The 21,612-nt window shown below is 39.9% G+C and overlaps 1 protein-coding gene across 1 annotated transcript in view; it reads left to right on the forward strand.

Annotated features, from left to right (window-relative positions):
- SORCS3 (sortilin related VPS10 domain containing receptor 3) overlaps positions 1–21,612 on the forward strand; it is a 196,618-nt gene that overhangs the window by 79,802 nt on the left and 95,204 nt on the right. Inside the window, exon 5 of the mRNA XM_029958577.1 lies at positions 10,483–10,556. Coding sequence (XP_029814437.1) covers positions 10,483–10,556 — 74 coding nt within the window. The remainder of the gene's footprint in view (positions 1–10,482; positions 10,557–21,612) is intronic.

Genomic DNA, 21,612 nt, shown 5'->3' on the forward strand with positions numbered 1-21,612 from the left:
GCATATATCACCCAATAAAGCACATTTGAATGAAAAATCTTCCCATTAGACGTGTGGCTCCCATTTATTTCTCCTTATTGTTAAACTTTTGGAGTATAAGCATTGATGGAGTGTAAGGAGGGACTTCTAAAGGGTTGCAGTGTGGTGCCACCAGGAGCAAACAAGATTTTCCTTTTTGGGCTGGGAGGGCACAGAGCTCCCCAGTGAAGGCTGACCTGCACAGCAGCATTGCCTTCATCCAGATGGATCCATTTAGCACAGACCTCAGACCAAAAACTGCCTAGTGATTTTTAACCTGAGAAGAAACTGGACAAAGGGACCAACCTGGCTTGGACACAGAAAAATCAGCAGCCATTGGAGCTGATTCACTCTTTTGTGACGGTTAAAGAGCTGATCCTAGGGGGAAAAAGGAGTGAAGCAGCTGGGGACAACAGGAGCAGCTTGCAACCCTCCTCTACCTCTGGCTGAGTCTATTGGATGCCAGTGGTATATACTGGTAAAGATAACTCCTGGTGTACCTTGTAGACTGTGGTAGCAGGAGGCAGCTCTGCCACCTCCATCCCATTCTGATCTCTTCACACTTCCAGTATTGTTCCCTCCTTCCCCATTCTGTATCCTTGTTCCTTTCTGTGTCTAGTTTTACTCTCTGGTCTGCATCGCTGATATGGGAAACTGTCCCCCTGCACAACGTGTTGCTTCTCTTGTCTGTTACCTCTCGATCTGGAAGTAGGATTTTTTGGTTTTTCCCCTTTTATGTCTTCAGTTTTAAATAAGAGTTGTTAACAAAACACTCATCAGAATGGGGGCAGTGGCAACATACTACTTTACTTTAGTCCTCCCCCAAACTTTGTAGCTGATTTTGAAATGGTTAAAATGTCATAGAGAAAGGAATAAACAAGAATCAAAAAAGTTAGCCTTCCCTCAAAATGGTATTTCTATTTATAGTACCTTTTGAAAGCATCTAAAGCTAAGTTATTTAGAAATGATTGAAATGTGTTTTGAATGACCAAAGCGAACATATTTTTTCCCCAGATTTTCGGTTTAAGAAAAAATCTGGAGGTAATATTTTTCATCTCGGTTCTGAGCCGCTCCAGCATATTTGGAGGTGGGTAGAAAGTAGAAAAAAAAAGAGAGGCTGTTTTTCCTCCAGGGCTGAAGCATGCCTTAACTTCTTTGTGATACCCATTTATGATACTGCTTCTGTTGAAACTTGGACTTCTTGTTCCACTGCACCCCAGTTACAGAGTAGAAAAGCAAAAGATGTTCTTTTCTGGGCAGAAATAGTAAATTTTTGGCTGAGTATGCTTCATACCAATAAGGCTTAAGAGAAATTGAATTGTGAAGGTTTTTGAATGGGCTTTTTTCACCAGTTTAATCCACTTTCATCTTTTTCTTGGAGATGAAGTGGCAAAGCAGAGAGAGGCAAGTCTTACTTTGAGCATAAGTTTAAGCAAACTGCACTGCTATGAGTGGACCCATTAGGTGAAAGCATGTATTAAACTATGAAACCATGAAACATGACAACAGTGTATTGTCTTAACCTACCTCGTTTCTTTGTAAGTCAGGTCTGGATTTTGCTATACAATTGCAACGTGAAGTCAAACACTTCCAAAGCATTTGGTCTTTGTGCAGAAGATCCCTGACCAGTTTCTTACAGTAGTGAGATGGAATCAGAGTTTCTTTTGCCTAAAGACCTACTTTTGCCAGCAAGCATGTAAAATATTTCAGTATATCAGGTTTTAAAGTGCAAAGAGAACTTTCTACTCTCTGATATATTTTTTTTTCCCTCCCTCTATAAGACAGATGATGGAAATTAATTTTCAGTGTCCCACCTATACAACATCTATAGTGAAATGAGTAGGTCTCATGAGTCTTAGACATGCAGTAGTCTGGGCACATTCTCTTTTCATGCCTAAGACAGTCTGGCTGTACCATGCTAGAGAAGAACCTTGGGCTGCAATGAGGTCTCCTGATGCAGCTTTTAATCACATGGAAAGGAAATCAAAGCAGAAAGATAAACTGGCCCATTTGTTTTCATTACAATTACTAGTTTTTACAACCCTGTGTAAACAAAACCCATAAATATGATGCTGTTAGACTTCTTTCTCCTAAGTTCAGCTCCACCAGCTGCTTCACAAATCTTTTGGCTTGAGAAGTAGGATTTATTTTTAGCTTCTTTAGCGCGGAGTTGTAAAGGATGCTTTACCTGACTTGTGATTTGTGGCAAGAGAAAAGTGTGATAAGCTCTTCTTTCCACTATTTAAAGATCCAGAAGTGCTTCCAAGCTTCAGATCTTGGCACCACTGGAGTCCCAGCAAAGCAAGGTGGCAAGGACAGGTATTTCCCTGGGAGAAGGTGTAAGAAATAAGGACAGATAATAAAATTGTTCTTGAGTTGGTCATCAGCTTGAAGGTGATGTTAGCCTTTTCGTCCGTGATGGCAACTGCCTGACACTCCAGAGGTGTCTCCCTAAGGCCCAGGCTGAGGGGAATGGTGGAACAGAAGGAAGAGAGGAAGAGAGGAAGGCCCTGAATCTTTCCTTGAATGCAACCTTTTCAACTGTGAGTAATAAAGCCCCTTTCACAGCAAGGGTTGCTCCTGATATGGTTTCAGCCACACAACAGAAGTATGTTAGACCTGAGCCTGCACCTACAATGGTGCAAGTAGCATGTCCTGCCAAAAGGAGAACCTGAGAAAGGGGTTTGCATAGACAACACAGTTTAAACATTATACTGGTGCTGTGAAAGGGAGAGGTATCCGTCTGTCCTTAAAAAAGGAGGGATGGATGATAAGCAAGGAAGGCAAGATGGAAGATGTGATGTAGAAGTAGGATATGTTTCTGTGTTACCAACTACTGTCTTCATGGCTACGCCAAATCTATGCTGTTTGTGTTCTTGGTTTTGTTGTCTTTTGTTATTTTCTCTGTTGAGGCTTCACAGTCTGCTCTGCTCCCAAAGGCATGCCATGCCAGTTCCTGAGGGCAACTTATGCTTCAGAATTGTTGTAGTGGGGTCTACACAAGTGGATCTAGCATGTGAGGCTATGAGAAGGAGGAAAACCACAATTTTATGACATCTCAAATGGAAAAATCATTAAGAGGAAATTATGTGTATTGTGGATATTGGTTAGAAGTCTTTGGGTCAGTCTTGGCTGTTTGGGAGTTAATGTTCCAACTTGAATTTCTTGGGGATTTGAGGATCTGGTTTCTATTTGTATGAATGAGGAGTTATAGGGAGATAGTGTCTCAGGGATTCATCTGGAGCTGAAGGAAAAAGATACCATATTCAAATGAAGACAGCTTGGAATTTCTGTGCTAAATTCAACAAAGTGGAGCGCACGGATCTGACTTTCAGGAGTAGTCTTGCAGTGGTTGAGTAGGAGTAGCTGCTATATTGGAGTTACTTGAAAGAAATATGAGAAGGAGAAATGCAGTTATTACTCATATCCTTTCAGTTGCTGAAACAGTTATCTCTTATGGTGCAGTCTCTGGTTTAGTTTTTTTCTGTTTGGTTGTTTGTTTTGGTTGGTGGGTTTGTTTGTTTCTGTTGTTGGGTTTTTTCCTCTTTACAGGCAACTTTATTTAATTGTTCCTAAATCCCATTTTAGGCATGGAAAAAAGATCTTTTTTTTTGCAGTGGTAAAGTGAGTCCATCCATTCATTTTATATTGAATATTGTTCCAAGGTCTTGCAGAATGTTTCTCTTGCAGTACTCAGCTGCTCAGTGTATCTTTAGAAAAAAATGTTGATGTTATCTCATGAAACATTTTCACTGCAGTTTAAATTTGTTGCTGTGGTGGGCTGACCCTGGCTGGATGACAGGTGCCCGCCAAAGCCACTCTATCGCTTCCCCCCTCAGCTGGACAAGGGAGAGAAAATCTAATGGAAGACTCATGGGTTGAGACAAGGACAGGGACAGAACACTCACCTGTTACTGTCACAGGCAAAACAGACTTGAGGAGATTATCCTAATTTATTTCCAATCAAGTCAGAGTAGTATAATGAGAAAGAAAACCTAAATTTTAAACTACCTTCCCCAATCCCTCCCTGTCTCCTGTATCCCAGAGGTGCTCCCACCATCGATGATGGGCTTGGCCTTGGTCACCAGTGGGTCTGTCTTGGAGCCAGCTGGCATTGGCTCTGTCAGACATCTGGGAAGAAGCTTCTAGCATGCTCTCACAGAAACCACCCTTCTAGACCCCTGCTACCCAAACCTTGCCATGCAAACCCATACAGTTACATGTGTCTCTGTTGTGCCATGTGACGGATCAGCTCTGGCAGTTGGCAGACATGGCTGATCTGTTCTGTATTCTCAAGACTGAAAAGTGTTGTGAATTTTTCCTCTAGTTCATTTTCCTTCTAGGAATGAACTTTCTGGAATTTTAATGATGACACCTTCTTCTTTTGGAATTTTGTCTGTAACACAGAAATGTAGCGAAGAGACAAACCTTGCAATTTTCTGAGAGTTTACAGCTTTTTCTGAGCCTTTAATTTTTTTCTAGTGATCATGGTCATTTTTCCTCTGTAGAGAAAATGTAAGACCCTGCAACAGACTTTCTTTTCTGAATTATTCTTTGCAGTACATTTGCCTGCAGTTCAATTTCCTGCTGAAATGTTGACCTAATTTTATTTTTCTTCTGTCCCGGTTTGAGATTTTGGCAGGAACCCTCCACACATCTTGTAGATTTTTCCCACCAGCTCTGGTAAAGAAGGTTTTAGTTTGCTTTGTGCTTTTCTGGGATCAGAGCCATCTTTTCATGTAAGCGATCTGATCTACTGCTCGGGATCATGCTCTTCTGAGGCCATGGCAGGCCAGACTAATCTGACCCTCCTCTTCCATCATGTGTAAGCTGCTGCCCAGTTATTACCACTAGACTGACTCTCACTCTGCAGCATTTATTTTGAATCCATCTTCCCATCATCAGCTGGATGTATTGTCTGGGTGGAGTCTAATTTTTTGTGTAATAAATGAATTGTTTCTCTAAGTGCATATGGTCCAGCTGTTCTTCCTCACTTTGTCTGACACCATTATTTGCACTCCAGCGTTGGCTGGCAGAGAGGAAACTATTGAGATTCTCACCAGATGTTTTCTGATGGCAATAGATCTGATTTCATAGCAACAAAGAGTATTTGATTTTATTTGCTTATAAGCTCTTTATATATGTTCCTGATGCCCTTCTTGTGTGCTTAGGCATAAAATTCTATAAATATAAAAGGTCTATAAATTTCTTTAGTCTGTCATCTATTGCTTTTCAGTCTATATGTGACATCTATATGTGCTTCTTGCTGTGGTAAAGTGTACCCAGGCTCTTGTATGCTTAGTCTTTCTTCAGCTTGCCTTGAATCTTCATTCTTCTTCATACTTCCCCCATGAAGACCAAGCAGGTCAACCTGGAAAAAGGGAACCTAACATGAAATCCATCTCAGCTAAATCATGTGTCTGTGGTGGGGTCATTTCCTTCTGCACTAGTCACTGCTTGTTGTTTTTAGTGTCTGTTGAGAGAGGTGGAGGATTCTAAGGCCTGAATAAAAAGGAATTTTAGAAGTTTTTTGCCTGTCTAAAAATGAGCCTTGGTGACTATCTCAGATGTGTGTGACTAACATCAGGGGGTTGAATCTCTTGGGGTTTCCATGTGTTTCCTTCACTGCACATTCTCCTCCCCTCTCTCTAAGTAGAATTTAAGCAGACCAGTTTCTCATGCTGTTCCAGTTCTGAGAAGCTTTGTTTCTCAGGAAAGTCATCCTTTTCAATTTTTTTGCTAGCTCTCATTGGCAAAATAAACAAAACACTCAAAACAAACCCTGGACAAGATCACCCTGAGAGTTTGTACTGGAGAATTTCAACAGCATTTTTCATATGCAGCTCTGTGGATGTATGTGTGTGTATCTCCTTCCTTTACAGCTCTGTAGTTCTGACTGTGTTTCTGGCACATTGCATGTGTTTATGGCACAGAATCTGACACCAGGGATAAAGCTGCATCTTTAAGGGGCTTGCCACTTCACTTGGAAACAATGCTAGTGTGAAATAAAATGTTTCAAGTATTCTTAGAGTTTGAAGAGGAAGCATTCTGCCTATGCTATGTAGTATCTTTATGATTCAGATTTGTGCTGAGCAAAACAAGCATGAGTTAAGGTTCTGGCCTGTGGTGAAACAAAGTTCTATATCACTTGGGCTGCCAATGTCTTTGCTCGCACAGATTGTGTTCTTGGTAAAAAGCGGGGCTGTGTTGGTGGATGTGATACGCCTGGTGCTACGATCCTTGAGTGTGGAGTATCGTGATGCTGTTTGGATAAACATTTGCTATTTACAGCCTTTACATTTTTAAATGAAAGATCTAACTAGGCTCCTGAATACAGGTAGATTTTGAGCAACCTTGTCTAGTGGAAGGTGTCTCTGCCCATGGCAGGAGGATTGGAATAAGTTGATCTTTAACGTCCTTTTCAAACCATTCTATGACTCCATGATTTTTTCCCCTAGTATTCAGTACCCTTTTTCAAAGACTGTAGCTGTACTACTCAACTGGGGTGACCTCAAAGCCAGGTGTGGAAGCAGAGCTGCTCTTGAATTCTGCCAGTGTCTATCACCAGGCACACTAACACAGGGCTGGTTCTTCAGGGCAATAGTTTGGGTACTTCATTAGGCATGGGAGCACATTAGAAAATACATTTGTCCGACACACAAAATGCTGGACCCTTCATCTTTCTGAATCCCATCTGTACTGTAGCAGTGTCACATGCCAGTCTGTAGGCAAGCAGGAATTCTAGGGCCATGACTAGTAAATGTTCCGGCTGTCTTGCTGTAAGGGTAGATGAGATTGATAAGTATCATTCAGATGGGCTCAGTAGGGTATCTGAACATTGTGTGTTTAGCACCTTGTCTTTCAAGAAGCTCCTGGAACCTGTCAGCTCAAAGAGGTGCAGAGGTTGTTGCTGGGATAGGCCAAATGCTGTGACTGTGTTTATTGAGGTGTCTCTGTAGTAGATGTAGGATTCTGAGTTCACTTTCATATAAAAAACCCCAAATTATTTCACCCTTGCCTTGAACCAGGATTTTGTCCTTCTGTTTTGGGTCCTGCCTTGGAGTTGCTCCTTAGACAAATCCTCCACATGCCACTCTTCAGCTGCATTGAGGGACAAGAGCAGCCCATACAAACATAACTACCCATAATGGTCTTAATTTTTCAGTCATCAGAGCATGTGAAGTAACACAAGGGGATTTCTGAAAGGGCATACCCTCCCTCACAGTACACCCTCAGGGTATGCTGGAGTCCCTTCCTCTTGAAATGATGTGTTGGAGTGCTCTGGGAGGTGGAAATGCCAGAGATTGTTTGTCATTAAAGAGCCAGAGCAGAGCTTTAAAAAAGTAAAACCTTGGCACCTTACTTACCTTGTTTCCTTCCTTTGCTTAGTATTCAGCAAAGGACAAATTAATCTCAATTGAAATCTGCTGTACTTGCCACTAAATTTATTTTCTTCTCTAAAAATATCTGTTCTCTCATGAAGGGAGATAAACAGAAAGTGTATGCATATATTCAATTTTAGTGCATACTAGAAATCTCTTTATTGTATGTTTTATTTAGTAATTCAACATTAACCTTTACATTTGCATCTGTAAATAATACTATAAAAGTGAAGCAGGCCAGAGAGGCCTTTTAGGAATTTGTTCTTTCGTAGAGCTTTAAGACTCAGTCATCTGGTTAAAATTCAAAGTGGACACTTAGAATAAAAAGGTGAATAAATACAAAAATGTTATTGAAATTAATAGTATCCTCCTTACCTCTTTATCTTAAATCACATAAGGCTGTAAGTTCAATTTAATCCTTCTACCATCAGTCAGTCCAAGCGCTAATAGAGAGAAGGGAGGAAAAAACCAGACCAGCAGCTGGTTTCTGGTTTTTAACTTGATATAGAGAAGGATGCTCCCTGAATGAGACACTGGGAGAGATGAGTAGTTAGAAAGAGATTATACTTCATGCTGCTGAGCTATCTGTAGCTGCTGCTGTTAGGCTGCTGCTGCTGCAAAAAAGGAAATGCTAGGGGCAAAAGATAAAAGAGAATCCAAGGAAATGGATGTATTTTGCTAATCCTTTCCTCTCATGGCAAGAATGGTTAATCTGTTGCAGAATACAATCAGGATGCTAGACCCACTTGCCCTTGCTTGTGAGCCTGAGTTAACTGAGGGTAATGAGTTAACTAAGCTGCCTGGAGCCTGTGATTTGCACAGCACCATGGTTGTACAGCCCCAGGGCTCAATTTGTGAGTAGTACCTGCAGCCAGCAAATAGAAAGGATGACCAAGTTGTTTGATGCAACTGATGCAACGCTGTGTGCTGAGGTCCTTGTATGTGTCAACCATGTCAATTGACTCAAGGAATATTACTGACAGGCACTGTGATAAAGTCAGGGCAGAGTTGTAGCACTTGTAGAGTTTTGTCTTTGGAATGTGGATTCTCAGTTATTGTTTCTAAAAATCTGGATGTTCCAAGAAGGTAATTATCTTAATATTGACTTCATAAGCATAGTCTTGAATTTGGACAAGGACTTTTCTTCTCCTGACTCCTTTAATTAAAAAAGATAAGCAATGCTTTATTTTGTATCTATGCAGAATTCCTTTTGGGGCAGAGGATTCTCTACCATATTTTTTTAGACAATCACTGTGATTGGTTGACCAGAAAAACCGAGGAAGTCCAGATAATGTGGAGTTTACTGCACTATCTTACCTTATCTAGTGAGAATGCTAAAGAAATATGGCCAAATTAGAACATTCAGGTGATGTCTGATCTCCTGAAGAGCATGGGGCAGAAAATCTTTCCTAATAGTTCTTACCCCAAACCTGGTGATGTTGGCTGGAGTGAAGTCTACATAATTGAAGCCCTTTTTGACATGAAGATTGGAGGATGCCTGCTTCCATCTCTTTTCCCCTTATATGCTTTTACTGGTAGCTTGAGCTATTATTGGCCAAAACAGGAGTTCCCGTTTGCATAAATGCAAGGGACTGATTCTTTTGTCTTTACACATACCATTTGTGTTAGATACTTGGTGGGGTCTGAATTTCAGGTTTTGAATTTCCTTTTGCTAGCTATACACTGCTTTGGTTGTGTAGTAGAGTACAAACAGCAAGAATTAATTAACTGCCTCAGGCTTTGGACACTGCTCAAACAGCCCCTTCCAATCATTTTTCTAAATTGTTCTGTGGTCCAGCTCCAATGTGGCTGCTGCATCTCTGCGGTCAAAGAAACTTTAATATTCAGTGCAAGCACATGTAGTTTATCTTCCCAGTCACATTTAGCCATTCATCATAGCCATACCACAGTCCACATCACTAGGTTTTGAACCACTCTAATCTGAACATGGACCTGCCTCCAGTTTGCAAATCCAGTTACTCAAAATCAAATCAAATGCAGAACCTGTAATGATATCGTTTTCCTGTTAAGGACTTAAATTTGGGTATTACAAACATCATCTAAGTTTTTCAGCTCGGTTATCTACCTCCTTAGCCTGCAATCAGCCTTTGTTTTGTTAAGCCAGAATTTATATCAGATGAAATTTGTTTGAAATCCTGTTCAAAATGCTGCCTGATATTTATTTCTCTGTAATCTAGTAGTAAAGCATAGTAGTTATTTCTCAAAGTGTATTTTTTTTCTAAGAACCAAACTTGCTCAAAGTTGGAGAAAAGGAGCTTACATATTTTTGATGAGAGAGTGCATTGTGGGTGATAAACCATTTATATGGAGAATGAGGTTTGTGGTATTAAGCAGAGTATGCATGAAGCAAACCTATGTCTGAGACTTAGTGTGGAGTTTCATGGAACTTTGTTTACATTACAGCTATGTCATTTGTTAACCAGAAAGACTCAAAAAGAAAATTTGGCTTTCAAGAAGAGCCACTTCACTATCTTTAGTGTTTAACTAATGAGCAGATTGATTTCTAACTTATCTCAAAATTTAGACCTCATTCTAAATATTAGAAGATGCAAATTAGGAGCAATTTACTTTTTTTTTCCCACACAGAAGAGATCTAATTCACTCCATAAAAACAAATTGCAGCATGACCTTGAGTATAGTCACTACCTATCACATCAGAGTCATGTTGACTAATCTGATTTGTCTTTTTTCTATTTAATTTTAAGAATTTATAGGTCAACAATCACCTGCTTCCTGTTGAGCAGAAAAAAACAGGGGGGAGCCAGCTTTGTTATATGGCAGCCAAAGTGAATGTGTTGACAGCTGAAATTGGGAAGCACAAAGATGTTTGAAAAGGTTTTGGAAGAGTCAACCTGCTTTTGATTCTCAGGAGCTCAGTCTGAGTTAAATGTGAGGGGAGGACATTGCTTCATTAGCCAACCCTGGCAACAAGGCTGATCAATAATTGCGTAGGACAATCCATTCATGTTCTTTAATCTGAACCACTTTTAATACTTTATCTAGCAACAGTTTTTATTCTTCTTTCTTTAAGTTTATACTTCCTCTCTCTCTTGTCTTTCAGCTGTACAGCTCTATGGACTTTGGAAGAAAATGGCAGCTCATGCACGAACGGGTCACCCCAAACAGGTTTTACTGGTGAGTTATCGACTCTGAATTGGATTGCTTTGGGGAGGTCATGGAGGGGAGAAGGGCATCTAACTTGAAGGGATTGGTTGCTTTACCTGAACATTAAGTATACCGTTAGTTTTGGTCATGTTACATGCTCAGTCCTTAGTACATATCTTGCAGTGCAGTAGTCTCATGTTTGTACCTTATCTGAGAGCAGGTGGTATCTTTTACAAACAAGTACAAGTCTTTCGATAATTGCAAAATTATCAAACTCTCTCTTCTTTGTTGTATATCTACTTACACTAACACAGAGAAACTGCCCAGAGCTTCAGTGGCAAAGCTATCATCATTAAACTTCCTATTTTCAACCCTTCAGAGAGCTACTTTAGGCTAGAACACAGTCTTTGTGCAGAGCCAGCCATTCTGACCAGTCTCCTTATGCAATCTTCATGAGAAAGGATGATTCAGACTCTGCTTTGAATCACTCTCTGAGGAGACAGTTTCTCTCTACTGACTGGTGAGAGCCCAAGATCAGCACACAGTTTGCTAAAAATCTGTTTTGTGACTCAATTCCTTTCCATTTCCCAAGTGTCAACCTCCCAGACTGGGAGAGTGTCTTAAAATCAGATGGTGAAACAAATTGAGTTCCCATGTGCAGCCTCGTCCGTCTCAGATGTCTCTTTTCCAAACTTTCCTCCACCATGTGAAGACCCAAGAATTGATTTTTAGATAGAAAGAGAAAACTGTAGTTTCTTCTGTAGCTGAACTTAGATTTGGGGCTTGGATCAGATTCTTAGTGCTGTACTTACTACATGCCAGATGATGGTGCATGTGAATGTGTAGAAGTGCTGATTTACAGAATCTGTGTATACTTAAAAGAGGTGTCTTGTCATTAAGACCAAACAAAAAGAAAATCATAATATTAAGGAAGTGGAGGGTCTTATTTTGACTGATTAAAACTAAGAAGGACTTGGATAACTTAAAAGTTGACTCCCAATTGCAAAGCATGATTTATAGAGTCAAATTCTCACAGAAATTGTTGCACCTCATTAAAAGCACCTGGAATCCAGACCCAAAATATCTAGGGATTGTATTTGCAGTATTTCCACACCTTGTAGTGGAGATAGACAACTCATGGGATTATTAAATTATCTATGTCCTTCTGGAAATCTCCCTAAACAGTTTAAGATTCCTACATTTAAAACACGGCTTTTGGGCAGATTTGCCTTAGTGTTCCTGTGGATTATGGACAATGTGAGAAGGTGTTTGAATACCAAGAAAAAGAAATTGCAAGGCTCCTAAGTCACACAAACCTGAAAATATATCAAATATCTACCATTTTGTCTGACCATACCATGTTACTGTTCCATATTTCCATAGTGAAGGAAAGGAAGTCCTTATGTTCTCCTGTTTCTGGTGGCAGGTGGATGATTGACTTAACTATTAAAAATCCTTTGATTTCAGTATTCGTGCTGGATGCACATGACAATGGTGAGTGTAAATCCTCTCCAACTGGAATAGAATAGCTGGTCCTTGGGATAAATTTACCCTACCCTTCAAATAACACAAGTGAACTTAGAGGAAAGGCTTTCTTGGAGGATAAAGTGCAAGGGCTAAGCTGACTTGGGAACAAAGCAAAATCTCTTTTTAAAGGACGGGTTGTGATGTTGTGGCTTATTTTCTACTTTCATATAATATTGGCTAGTTGCTTGTTTGTCCATTTGACACTAAAAAATGTATCCTTTCCACAGTTTACCTCATTTTTCATAGTCTTTTGACTGCATAATTTGAACACTGTTTTTTAACACTGCATCATATAATGTCTCTGTTTCAGGTGTCTTTTTCTCTTAGGAAATGTACAAGTTTTTCATAGTTAAAACTTGTAAGACATAGACCTAGAAATCTTTATTCCACTCAGAAACAGTAGAATCCCACTGACAATAAGCTTCCCAAGAGAGCAAATTAGGTTTTTCCCAGAGTTGGAGTGATCTGAACCAATTCATAGTGCGAGCATCGAGGTAGTGAAATTGTGGAACATAATAACTTTCATTAGCTGATTTCTTTCTTTTTTTCCTTTTCTTTCCTTTTAAAGCTGCAAACTGTGATGGCTTACAAGCTCTGGCTTGTAAGATCTGTACAGAAAAAAATGCAAAGAGACCATTTTAGCCTCAGGAATTTGTTGATTTCTTTTTATTAGGTTATGAAAGAGAGAGAAAAGTGGGCATAACTATAGGCTTCAGAGGGACATGAGCCACTACTCTTTGGAGTTCATGAAATCATAGAATGATTTGGGTTGGAAAATAATTTAAAGATCATCTAATTCCAACCCCCTTGCCATGGGCAAGGACACCTTTCTCTGGACCAAATTGCTCAAAGCTCCATCCAACCTGGCCTTGATCACTTCCAGGAATGGGGCTTCCACAGCTTCTGTGTATGGCCTGTTCCTGTGTCTTACCAGCCTCACAATAAAGAATTTCATTCTGTTATCTGTTCTAAATCTACCATCTTTCACTTTAAAGCCACTATTCTTGTCCTTTTACTACACGCCCTTGTAAAATGTCCCTCTCCGGCTCTCTTGTCACCCCTTTAGCTACTGGAAAGTTCTATAAGTTCTCCTGGAGCCTTCTCTTTTCCAAGTGGAACAATCCCAACCCTCTCAGCCTGTCTTCATAGGAGAGGTGCTCCAGCCCCTAGATCATGTTCATGGCTTCCTCTGGAATCACTCCAGCAAGTCCACGTTCTTATGCTGGTGGTGCCAGAGCTGGATGCAATGCTCCAGCTGGGGTCTCACAAGAGTGGAATAGAGGGACAGAATAACCTCACTTGACCTACTGTTCATACCTCTTTTGACACAGCCCAGGATATGGTAGGCTTTCTGGATTGCAAGTGCACATTGTCAGTTCATGTTGAGCTTCTCATTAAGCAACACCCTCATGTCCTTCTCCCCAGGACTGCTCTTGATTCATTCTCTGCCCAGCCTGTACTCATGCTTGGGTTTGCCCTGACCCTGGTGCAGGACACTGCACTTACCCTTATTGAGCTTCATGAGGTTCACACAGGCCCAACTCTCAAACTTGTCAAGGTCCCTCTGGATGGCATCCCTTCCCTCCAGCATGTTGACAGCACCACAATTTGGTGTCATTGAGAAACTTGCTGAATGTGCACTCACTGTCCATGTCACCAGCCTATCACTGTCCATGTAATCAGTCTATCAAATATTACATTATTGAACATTTTAATTAAAACTTATATGAAAGTTGAAATAATAATGATAGGGACATGCCAAAATCAGAGGTAAGCTGCACATTTGTGCTGCTCTGCTCAGGTAAGCGTCCTTCATCAAATGGGACAGACTTCATCTGATTTGAATACAGCTGGCTTTATCTGAGGCAGGCTTTGTTGAATGTTTTTGCCTTCAAAACATGACTTTCATCTCTCAGGCTGCTGAGAATGGGCTTGTGAAGACTATAAACTTCACCTGGTTCATAGGATCAGTCAGCCTTACACGGAAAGGTCTTATTTTTCTCTCTGAGACCTTTCCAAATAATTATACACTCCCTGAGAGAGCTCACATATAGAGACTTTAAGGCCAGGATAAAATTATTATTGCTTCTGAGCTCATGAGACTGGGATGTGAATTTTCACTCAGCAGAGTAAGAAAGACCTGTCTGTTAGTCATGGACACACAAATCACTGTGCATTTTGGTGTAGTTCTACCAGGCAGCATCTATGATGGCTCCCCATTGGTCAAAACCAAAGCCCTAAGCTCCAATCCTGATTTGTGGCATTGTATCCTGGCTCTTTCCTTCAGCTTCTTTCCTTAGTCCTAGGTATTTGAGCTACTCACGAGTTTGTAGTTTTGTGTTTTCATCCCATACGGATGTCACAAGTCCCACACTTGATGGAACATCTCTCATCAGTTCCTGAGCCCTCTCAAAGTTTGTGCATGAGCTGAGCCTCTGGGCCACTGATAGTTATAAAAAACTAGGATTTGAGATCTCTACTTTAGTAGTAGTGATTCATTTGTTAACTACACCCACTGATGGCACTGGTAGAGCTTGAACAGAATGCGTTACTTGATGTGAGTACACGCATCCAAATTTGGCTCCCACGTGCCTTGGCCCCAGAGATTTTAATAACTTCGGATCCTGTAAGGCTGGAAATAGGAGCTTACGCTAATGTGATACAGAAATTCCAAGATCACTCATCTCTCTGAAATTACTCAAGATAACTGGAATCAGCATGGGTGCAAAGTTTATTAAAGACCTACACAATGTTCTCTTCTTCTAAAACACGTTTCTGCAGCTCCTTCTGGGCCCTGTTCATTTTATCTCACTATCACTTAGACACCTGTGCTGCCATGTGGAGGGATATAAAAAACCAAAGTCCATATTTTGTACCATAGAAATGTTGGGGAAGTTTCCTTGTCTGTAAACACATGGTGTGTTCTGTGCTGACTAAATGCTGTTGCTACTCTGATAAAAACTCAGAGGACTCAATTGTCCTTCAGTTGTTTTACTACCTCTGCTTTTTCCTGTGGTGGTACAATGGGACTAAACAGGTGAGCAGGACAGTTTGGTTGATAGGGCATCCCCAACTGGACCACAGTTTTTCCCTGCCATCTTGGATAACTCAAGCTGACTTTGCCTTGTTACCCCCTAGGTGAGACTGGGATAGGAGAGCACCTTGATAAGTGTAGTGGGTGAAGTACTAAAATATTGTAATATGAAGTACTACAGTAGTGGATTAAGAGCATTGGAGGGCAAGAGAGAGTTAAAAGATGCTTTAGTGGCATATTATCTTTTATCATCTTATGGCTTAATTCCTTAAAATATGGAGTTTCTCAAGGGGAGTTTTATGTCTAATCGGCTAAATGGCTGTGAATTTATCCCCTGTTCATCTGTCTTTGGAGGCCCTTGTGTTTGCTGAGCAGACACAGGGATCACTATCCTGTGCAGAGGACAGAGCTATATCCCTTGAGAGACCCACCCCCTTTCTTAAGGTCTCCCCAGGCTGCTCTTTACTGGAGAACACATTTGTGTTTCCTGCCTCCCGTCATCACTGGCGATTATGAAGTAGTGAATGTGGAACCATTTTCCTTGGAGTTTATTGGTGGTTTTGTTGTTGTTGTTTTTGCATTTTTTGTGGGTTTTTTTTATTATTATTGGTTTTGTTTTGTTGTTTGTTTTTTTTTTTTGGTTGGTTTTTCTTGTTTTTTTGTTTTTGGTTTTGTGGGTTTTTTTGGTTTGGTTTTTTGCCTGTTACAGCTAGACATTTCCCTTCTCTCTTTTATTGTTTTTTTAAATCATGCTCCCTGGGACCGTATGTGATTCTGTGAAAGCCTGGTAGCAGGAAAGCAGGGAAAACCCATTTGTGTGGAAAAGGGGGAAAAATCTGCACAGCATTTCTAATGGCTATGGGGAAATTTGGAGCCCTGAAGTCGATGTCCAGCATGAGCCTAGTCAGTAAAAGACACTGAAATACACACTAGTGATGAAAGCTGGACAGAAAACACCAAGGAAGGAAAGGAGAGACAGTGTGAGGAGGAAAATAGAACATGCACTAGCCTGGCTTCAAGGAGCACTGTTTGTATCTGCAAGTAGGAAAAAGCAGTTCTCAAATACACTACTGATTCCCGCACTGAGTCTCCCCAGAATTTTATCTTTTCTCTTTTTTCCATGATAGTCAACCAGATTTCTGGTTGTTTTGGTATCCATTGAATGCCAGCTACAATTGTTTTAATCATCAAGGATTAAAAAGGGGGAGAAGGGAAAAGGCTGTATTTTCACTGGACGAAGGAAAGAAGCTGTGCATCCACTAACTTAGGCTGTGGTTTGGAGTTAAGGGTTTTCTATCACAGTTGTTTGAGGAATGAGACAGCAAATTTTGTCTCTGGAGGGCAAGGTGTTCAGTCCTTTTCGTGATTTTGGGTAGGAGCAGATGATAAAATATAGCCAATGTATTTATTTTTATTTGCAGCCTGAATTTCGTGACGGCTATAGTGGAGGCTGGCTTGGATATCTGAGAGTAATGTAAGAGAAGATAAGGGGTTTTCCTCAGTGTTTCAAAAGGTTATGGTCTGGGTTTGTATCTGCTCTGAGGCAAACGATTGTGTCTCTTTTTATTTCCTCATCCTTGTGGCAGCGCTGATATTTCCTAATTCCAGTGCCAATTTTGGTCCACACAGACTGTTTCAGCAGCAGTTCCAGTAGTGACCTTTGGATATAGCCAAGGTTAACTTTACTTGCCTAGTTTGCCAGCAATGAAATGGTTAGTCAAATATGTGCCTGTCTCTCCTGTAAATCCCCCTAATCATTAACTACCAGATGGTGTCATTGCATAGTGCTGGGGAAACATCGCCTGGTTTTTTACAGCCAAGTTTAGCGTTAAGAAAACATAGTCTTGTAAATGTCAAATTGACTGCTAAGTAATCCTACATTAGAGTTTTTCAGAATTAAAACCATACCATACATGGAGATATGGATAAAAGGAATGATTCCAGTTCGGCAACCATGGATAACACCTCTTAGCATCACCAAGACACTACCCAGGGTCTATTCACATGGACAGCACATGAAGAACTGAACAAGGAGCTATTATTGGAGCCTCCCTCAGGCTAATGATTCATTTGGCTTTGTTAAGGGACTTGCTTTGCTTGCCCTGTGGGCAAGAACACCTGAAAGAAACGTTTTTCTCCTGGAGGGTAAAGCTAACATAAATCTGGAATGTGTTACTTAAGCCACCATGACCATGAACTGTTCTAGGCTGAGAACAAAATTTTCAAACTCCAGCCTCGAGCTCTGTAATAAGAGTTCAGGAGAGATGAGACCTTCTTAAAAGTTCTTGACATACATTAAAGATTTCCTTGCAAGGTCACTTTAGTTAAAGATCACAAAACCATGGTGATCATAAAATGAATTTTATTTTCCTTTTCACTTAAAAGAAGAGCAAATGGGGAAACTGTGAGTCTAGGGATTTTATTTTCATTTTATGTGCCTTCAATTAATGCCTTTGGCACTATGGAGGTTCAGTCTTTCCAAACATTAGATTGTAGGTGACTAGCTTGTGATTACACAGCAACTCAGTGACAGAGATAGAAATACAGAGTTGCATACTCGTTATGGGCTGAAATAGTGTTTATTTTTGTTGAAAAAATTTCTAGTCAATAAAGGTATTGTAGAATTAATGAAAAAATTATCAAAATGTTTCTCTCAAAAATTAAACAGAAGAACATTCTGAAATGTTTGGCAGTTTTTAAAGGTTTTTTAAATGATTTTAAAATTTGAATAAAACTTCATTTTGCAGTATATAATCTTTTAAAATTAAAAGAATGCAGTCTGAAACAAAGTGTGTGATTAAAGCCAACATTGAGAGAGATCCTGACTCCTATTCCCATCTTGGTCTTCTGAAATGCAGAGAAGATATTGGTCCCTAATATCCCAGTTATATGTTCAGTATGCTTTATTACTTCATAACTGTGATCAGAAGTCTACAAGACTGATCATCAGACTTTATAAGTTTTATATTTTGCTTTTGTCCATGAGCATACTATTTCCTAAAGGTAATCCTATGCTGTTTTTCAACTACAGGCTGGTAAGTGCTCTTCCAGTGATGTTGTGGTAGATTTCATGAATATCTAAGAGTATAAAATCCTAAATGACCTAAGAACAGGAAAATCCTTCACTTTCTATTTCCAGAAACACTTCAGGACTTTTTTTATAGAAACTGCACAGACCCCATGTGTTCCATTAGTGCCTACAGTTAGTGTAATGTTCAGACTACTATTCCCCTTTCCGAGCATGGTCCATGTTTTTTTAAACTAATTTAAGAGAGATAGACAGAAATAGTTGGATCTGGGAAAGCATCTTTGTAGAAGGTGCGGAAAAAACCTAGTACACTACTGGAGAAGTATTACAGAATATTTTCTAGTTTACCTGGGACTAAAACCAAAGATATTTGGGGTTTTGGTGTATATTTATACTTTATGCTGACTGATGACTTCATTTTACAAAGGAATTTTGTACAACAGTCTCTTGTACTATGAATGTAAGCTCTAAATAGTAGCTGATGTTTTGCTGTTTTGTGGTACTCCTCTCTTTACTGCCTGCTTTGCTAGGAAAATAAGTGTTTGAGTTTTTTTATAGTCCTGTGGATGCCATTCTATCAGGCTACCTGGGCTAAAGGTTCCTTAGCTAGATTAAAAAAAAAGAATAACATACTGGCTACAAGGATTGTGTGTGATTGTGTGATTATGAAGGGAAATAATTTAAAATTACCCTTTAAAACCCAAGAATTACATAATAAATGAACAACAAGAAAAGCGCCACATGATAGCAAACTCTCAATACATATAATGACTGTAATTCTGGCTGCTGTTGCAGCAAGAAAGAGTTCTTTCAGTGAGTGATGTATATCCTCTGGAAGGGCAATTTTGGAATTAGTTGTCTTTGAGGAACTTTTCTTTCTTACCTCCTTTTGCTTGAGAAGCACAGCATATCTTGCAGAAGGAAGGATTACCCCTTTTCCACTAATGTTACTGTGGATGTCCTTCCATAAATACTATCTGGCTTTTAGAATTTGAGATTTTTTGTGATTCTAGTACAATTTGTGGTGCTTGTCATATTCATGACTTTAATGTACTGTGGCAGGTAGTTGTGGTTTTTTTTAAGTGTTGAAAAGTAAGGGCTGAAATATTTCTGTTCATTGGGTTTAAATTTAATGCTTACCACTATATATTGTACTGCAGTTAGTGCTTTCAATCATCAAAAAGCCTTTTACTTTGGTCTCTCATCTATCAGGTTTCTTCATGTCCCAAGGGCCAGTCTCTTATTTTTCCCAGTGCTAATCTTGGATGATTAGCACCTCCCCCACCTCCCCCACACTCTCTTATGACTAAGTCTCTGGGATTGAAGCAGACTAGATAAACCACTAATAAGGAGGATCTAAGGAGGAATTTGTTAAATATTTCTCCCACTTTATATTGATCCCTGGACTGGATCCCAATGCTTTGTCTCTGAGTAGTGCAGGGTGGAAGGATCTGTTTTATTCTCATGCAAGAGGGTATCAGATAAGATTTCTAAACTTCATCACTGTGTTTCAAAAGCCAGTGTTGGAAGATTAAATGCTCTACTGCCAGCTCATGTAGTCTGCCTGGACTTCATGCTGGCTCTCCTGATGCACGTGAACTCAGACACAAATTAATTTCATCCTGTCAGTAACAGTCCCAGAGTAATTCTTTGTGATACTTTGTAGGAGGCAGTGGTGAAAGCCAGTCCTCTAATTAATATATTGAATAATGCATCCCTCTGAGGCATATGGGAATCTCCCATACTGTCATAGCTTGGCAAAGCTAATCAAACGTCAGGCTGCCAGGCTCAAAGTAGCATCGTTTTTTGTGCTTGCTGGCTGGCAGGGAATAGTCTCCCACTCTTTTTTTATGGTGGATTTGGCTTAGGTTTTGGCCTTTGTTCTATACCATACTAATCTCTCTGTTTCTGGGCAAATGGGTGAATTTTCAGTGTGGGAGAGAATCCCTCTTGCTTTCAGATGACTGAAAGAGAAATATTTGGAAATTCTTTTAAAAATTGTCACTGTTCTGAGAAGTTTACTAATAACCTCTTCACATACTCTGATTGTGGACATAATTTTCTAGCCATTTCATTCAGTGGCAAAACACCTACAGGCATCAGGACCAAGCATCTGTTCTGGATCCAGCCTCCCTCTGTCTGGATCCTATCTCAGATGACCCACTTGGATTTCAAGAGATGCACCCTTGAGGGGGTTTTACAGCTTGTTTCTTTACAGTATCTGGGACTGGAAGCATTCTTGCATCGGAGAAAGTTGCAATCTAATGGAGGATTTATCCATCAACAAGTTCATCAACAGTATCAGGGACCATTTTTACTGGAAACTAGATTTCCAGTCATGCCTCAAAGCTCTTCAGGGAGATTGTCTCAAGAAGAATCAGGAAGGACCCAGGTAAATTCCATTTCATTTTCCTGAACTGACTTCAGCCTCTGAACCTTTGGAAGTTTGCCTGGCATTAAGCTGAACAAAAAGAGTTGTTTTATTTAACAGAAGAAGCTGAACCCATGCTGTGGAGAAAGAACAGTCTTATCATGGCAAAACAGACAATATGTTTCTGCTTTCATTTAAACATGAACCATTTATGTCGTTCAATAACATCCATTTAAGATAAGGAGGTCCGTCTTTATGCCTTTTGCTTGTTGTAAATTAACAAACTCTCTTAAAACGACAAGTCATCAGCAGTTATATGAGGCAGAATTCATTCTCAGCAAGAGAAGAAAATGAAACTCCCATCCTTTCATTCCCTGGCATTCCCCTGAGCCTCCTCTGTAGAATGAAATGACTTTAATTTTGCTATTGTTAAGCACAGCGAGCATGAAGCCACATCAGAACGTAAGAGTGGGAAGGAGTACTTATAAGCTGTACTACAGGTTCTTTTAAATAATGTTGATTCAGTAACTTGTCTCTTGCTGATCATATACAGAACAAGGATGAGAAGCCAGTGAGTGATACTGTTTCACTTGGATATTTGTAGTGAGCTAATTGGAATAGGAGATAGCAGTGGTTATCAAAGCTCTGTAATTGTCTCAAAGATAATAGTCCTCCATTGTGCAGAAGGCAATAAAAATGGGATGTAGACACATTTCCATGTTTAGTGAAACATCAGAAGTTCGGTAGCCAAGTTTAAGAGAGAGAAACATACTGACCTGTGTCTGTCAGCAACTACTTAGGAAATAATAAATTATACCTGTAGACTTCAGAGCTGATTTCAGTAGATCTGTGTTTTATCCCATAGGAGAAAATCTTGCTTTTTATTGGAGAAAATAAGGAAAACCAAGCCAAAAACCCTGCCAGGTTTTTGGCCAAAGGATACAGAAGGATTCTTAGGTTTTGCTTACATTTTTTTTGGTTTTCAGGTTTTGATTGAAAATCTTTGAGGGAAGGAGGCATGTTCCATTACAATATTGATTTTAGGGGCAATCTGTAATAGTGATTCCCTAAAGCCATTTCTGGATCTGCTGTAGTTTCTCCAGAATTCTGTTTTTTCTTTCTACAA

Source organism: Manacus vitellinus, unplaced genomic scaffold (genome assembly GCF_001715985.3).
Source record: "Manacus vitellinus isolate BGI_N305 unplaced genomic scaffold, ASM171598v3 scaffold_15_pilon, whole genome shotgun sequence".
In the NCBI taxonomy this organism is placed as follows: domain Eukaryota; kingdom Metazoa; phylum Chordata; class Aves; order Passeriformes; family Pipridae; genus Manacus; species Manacus vitellinus.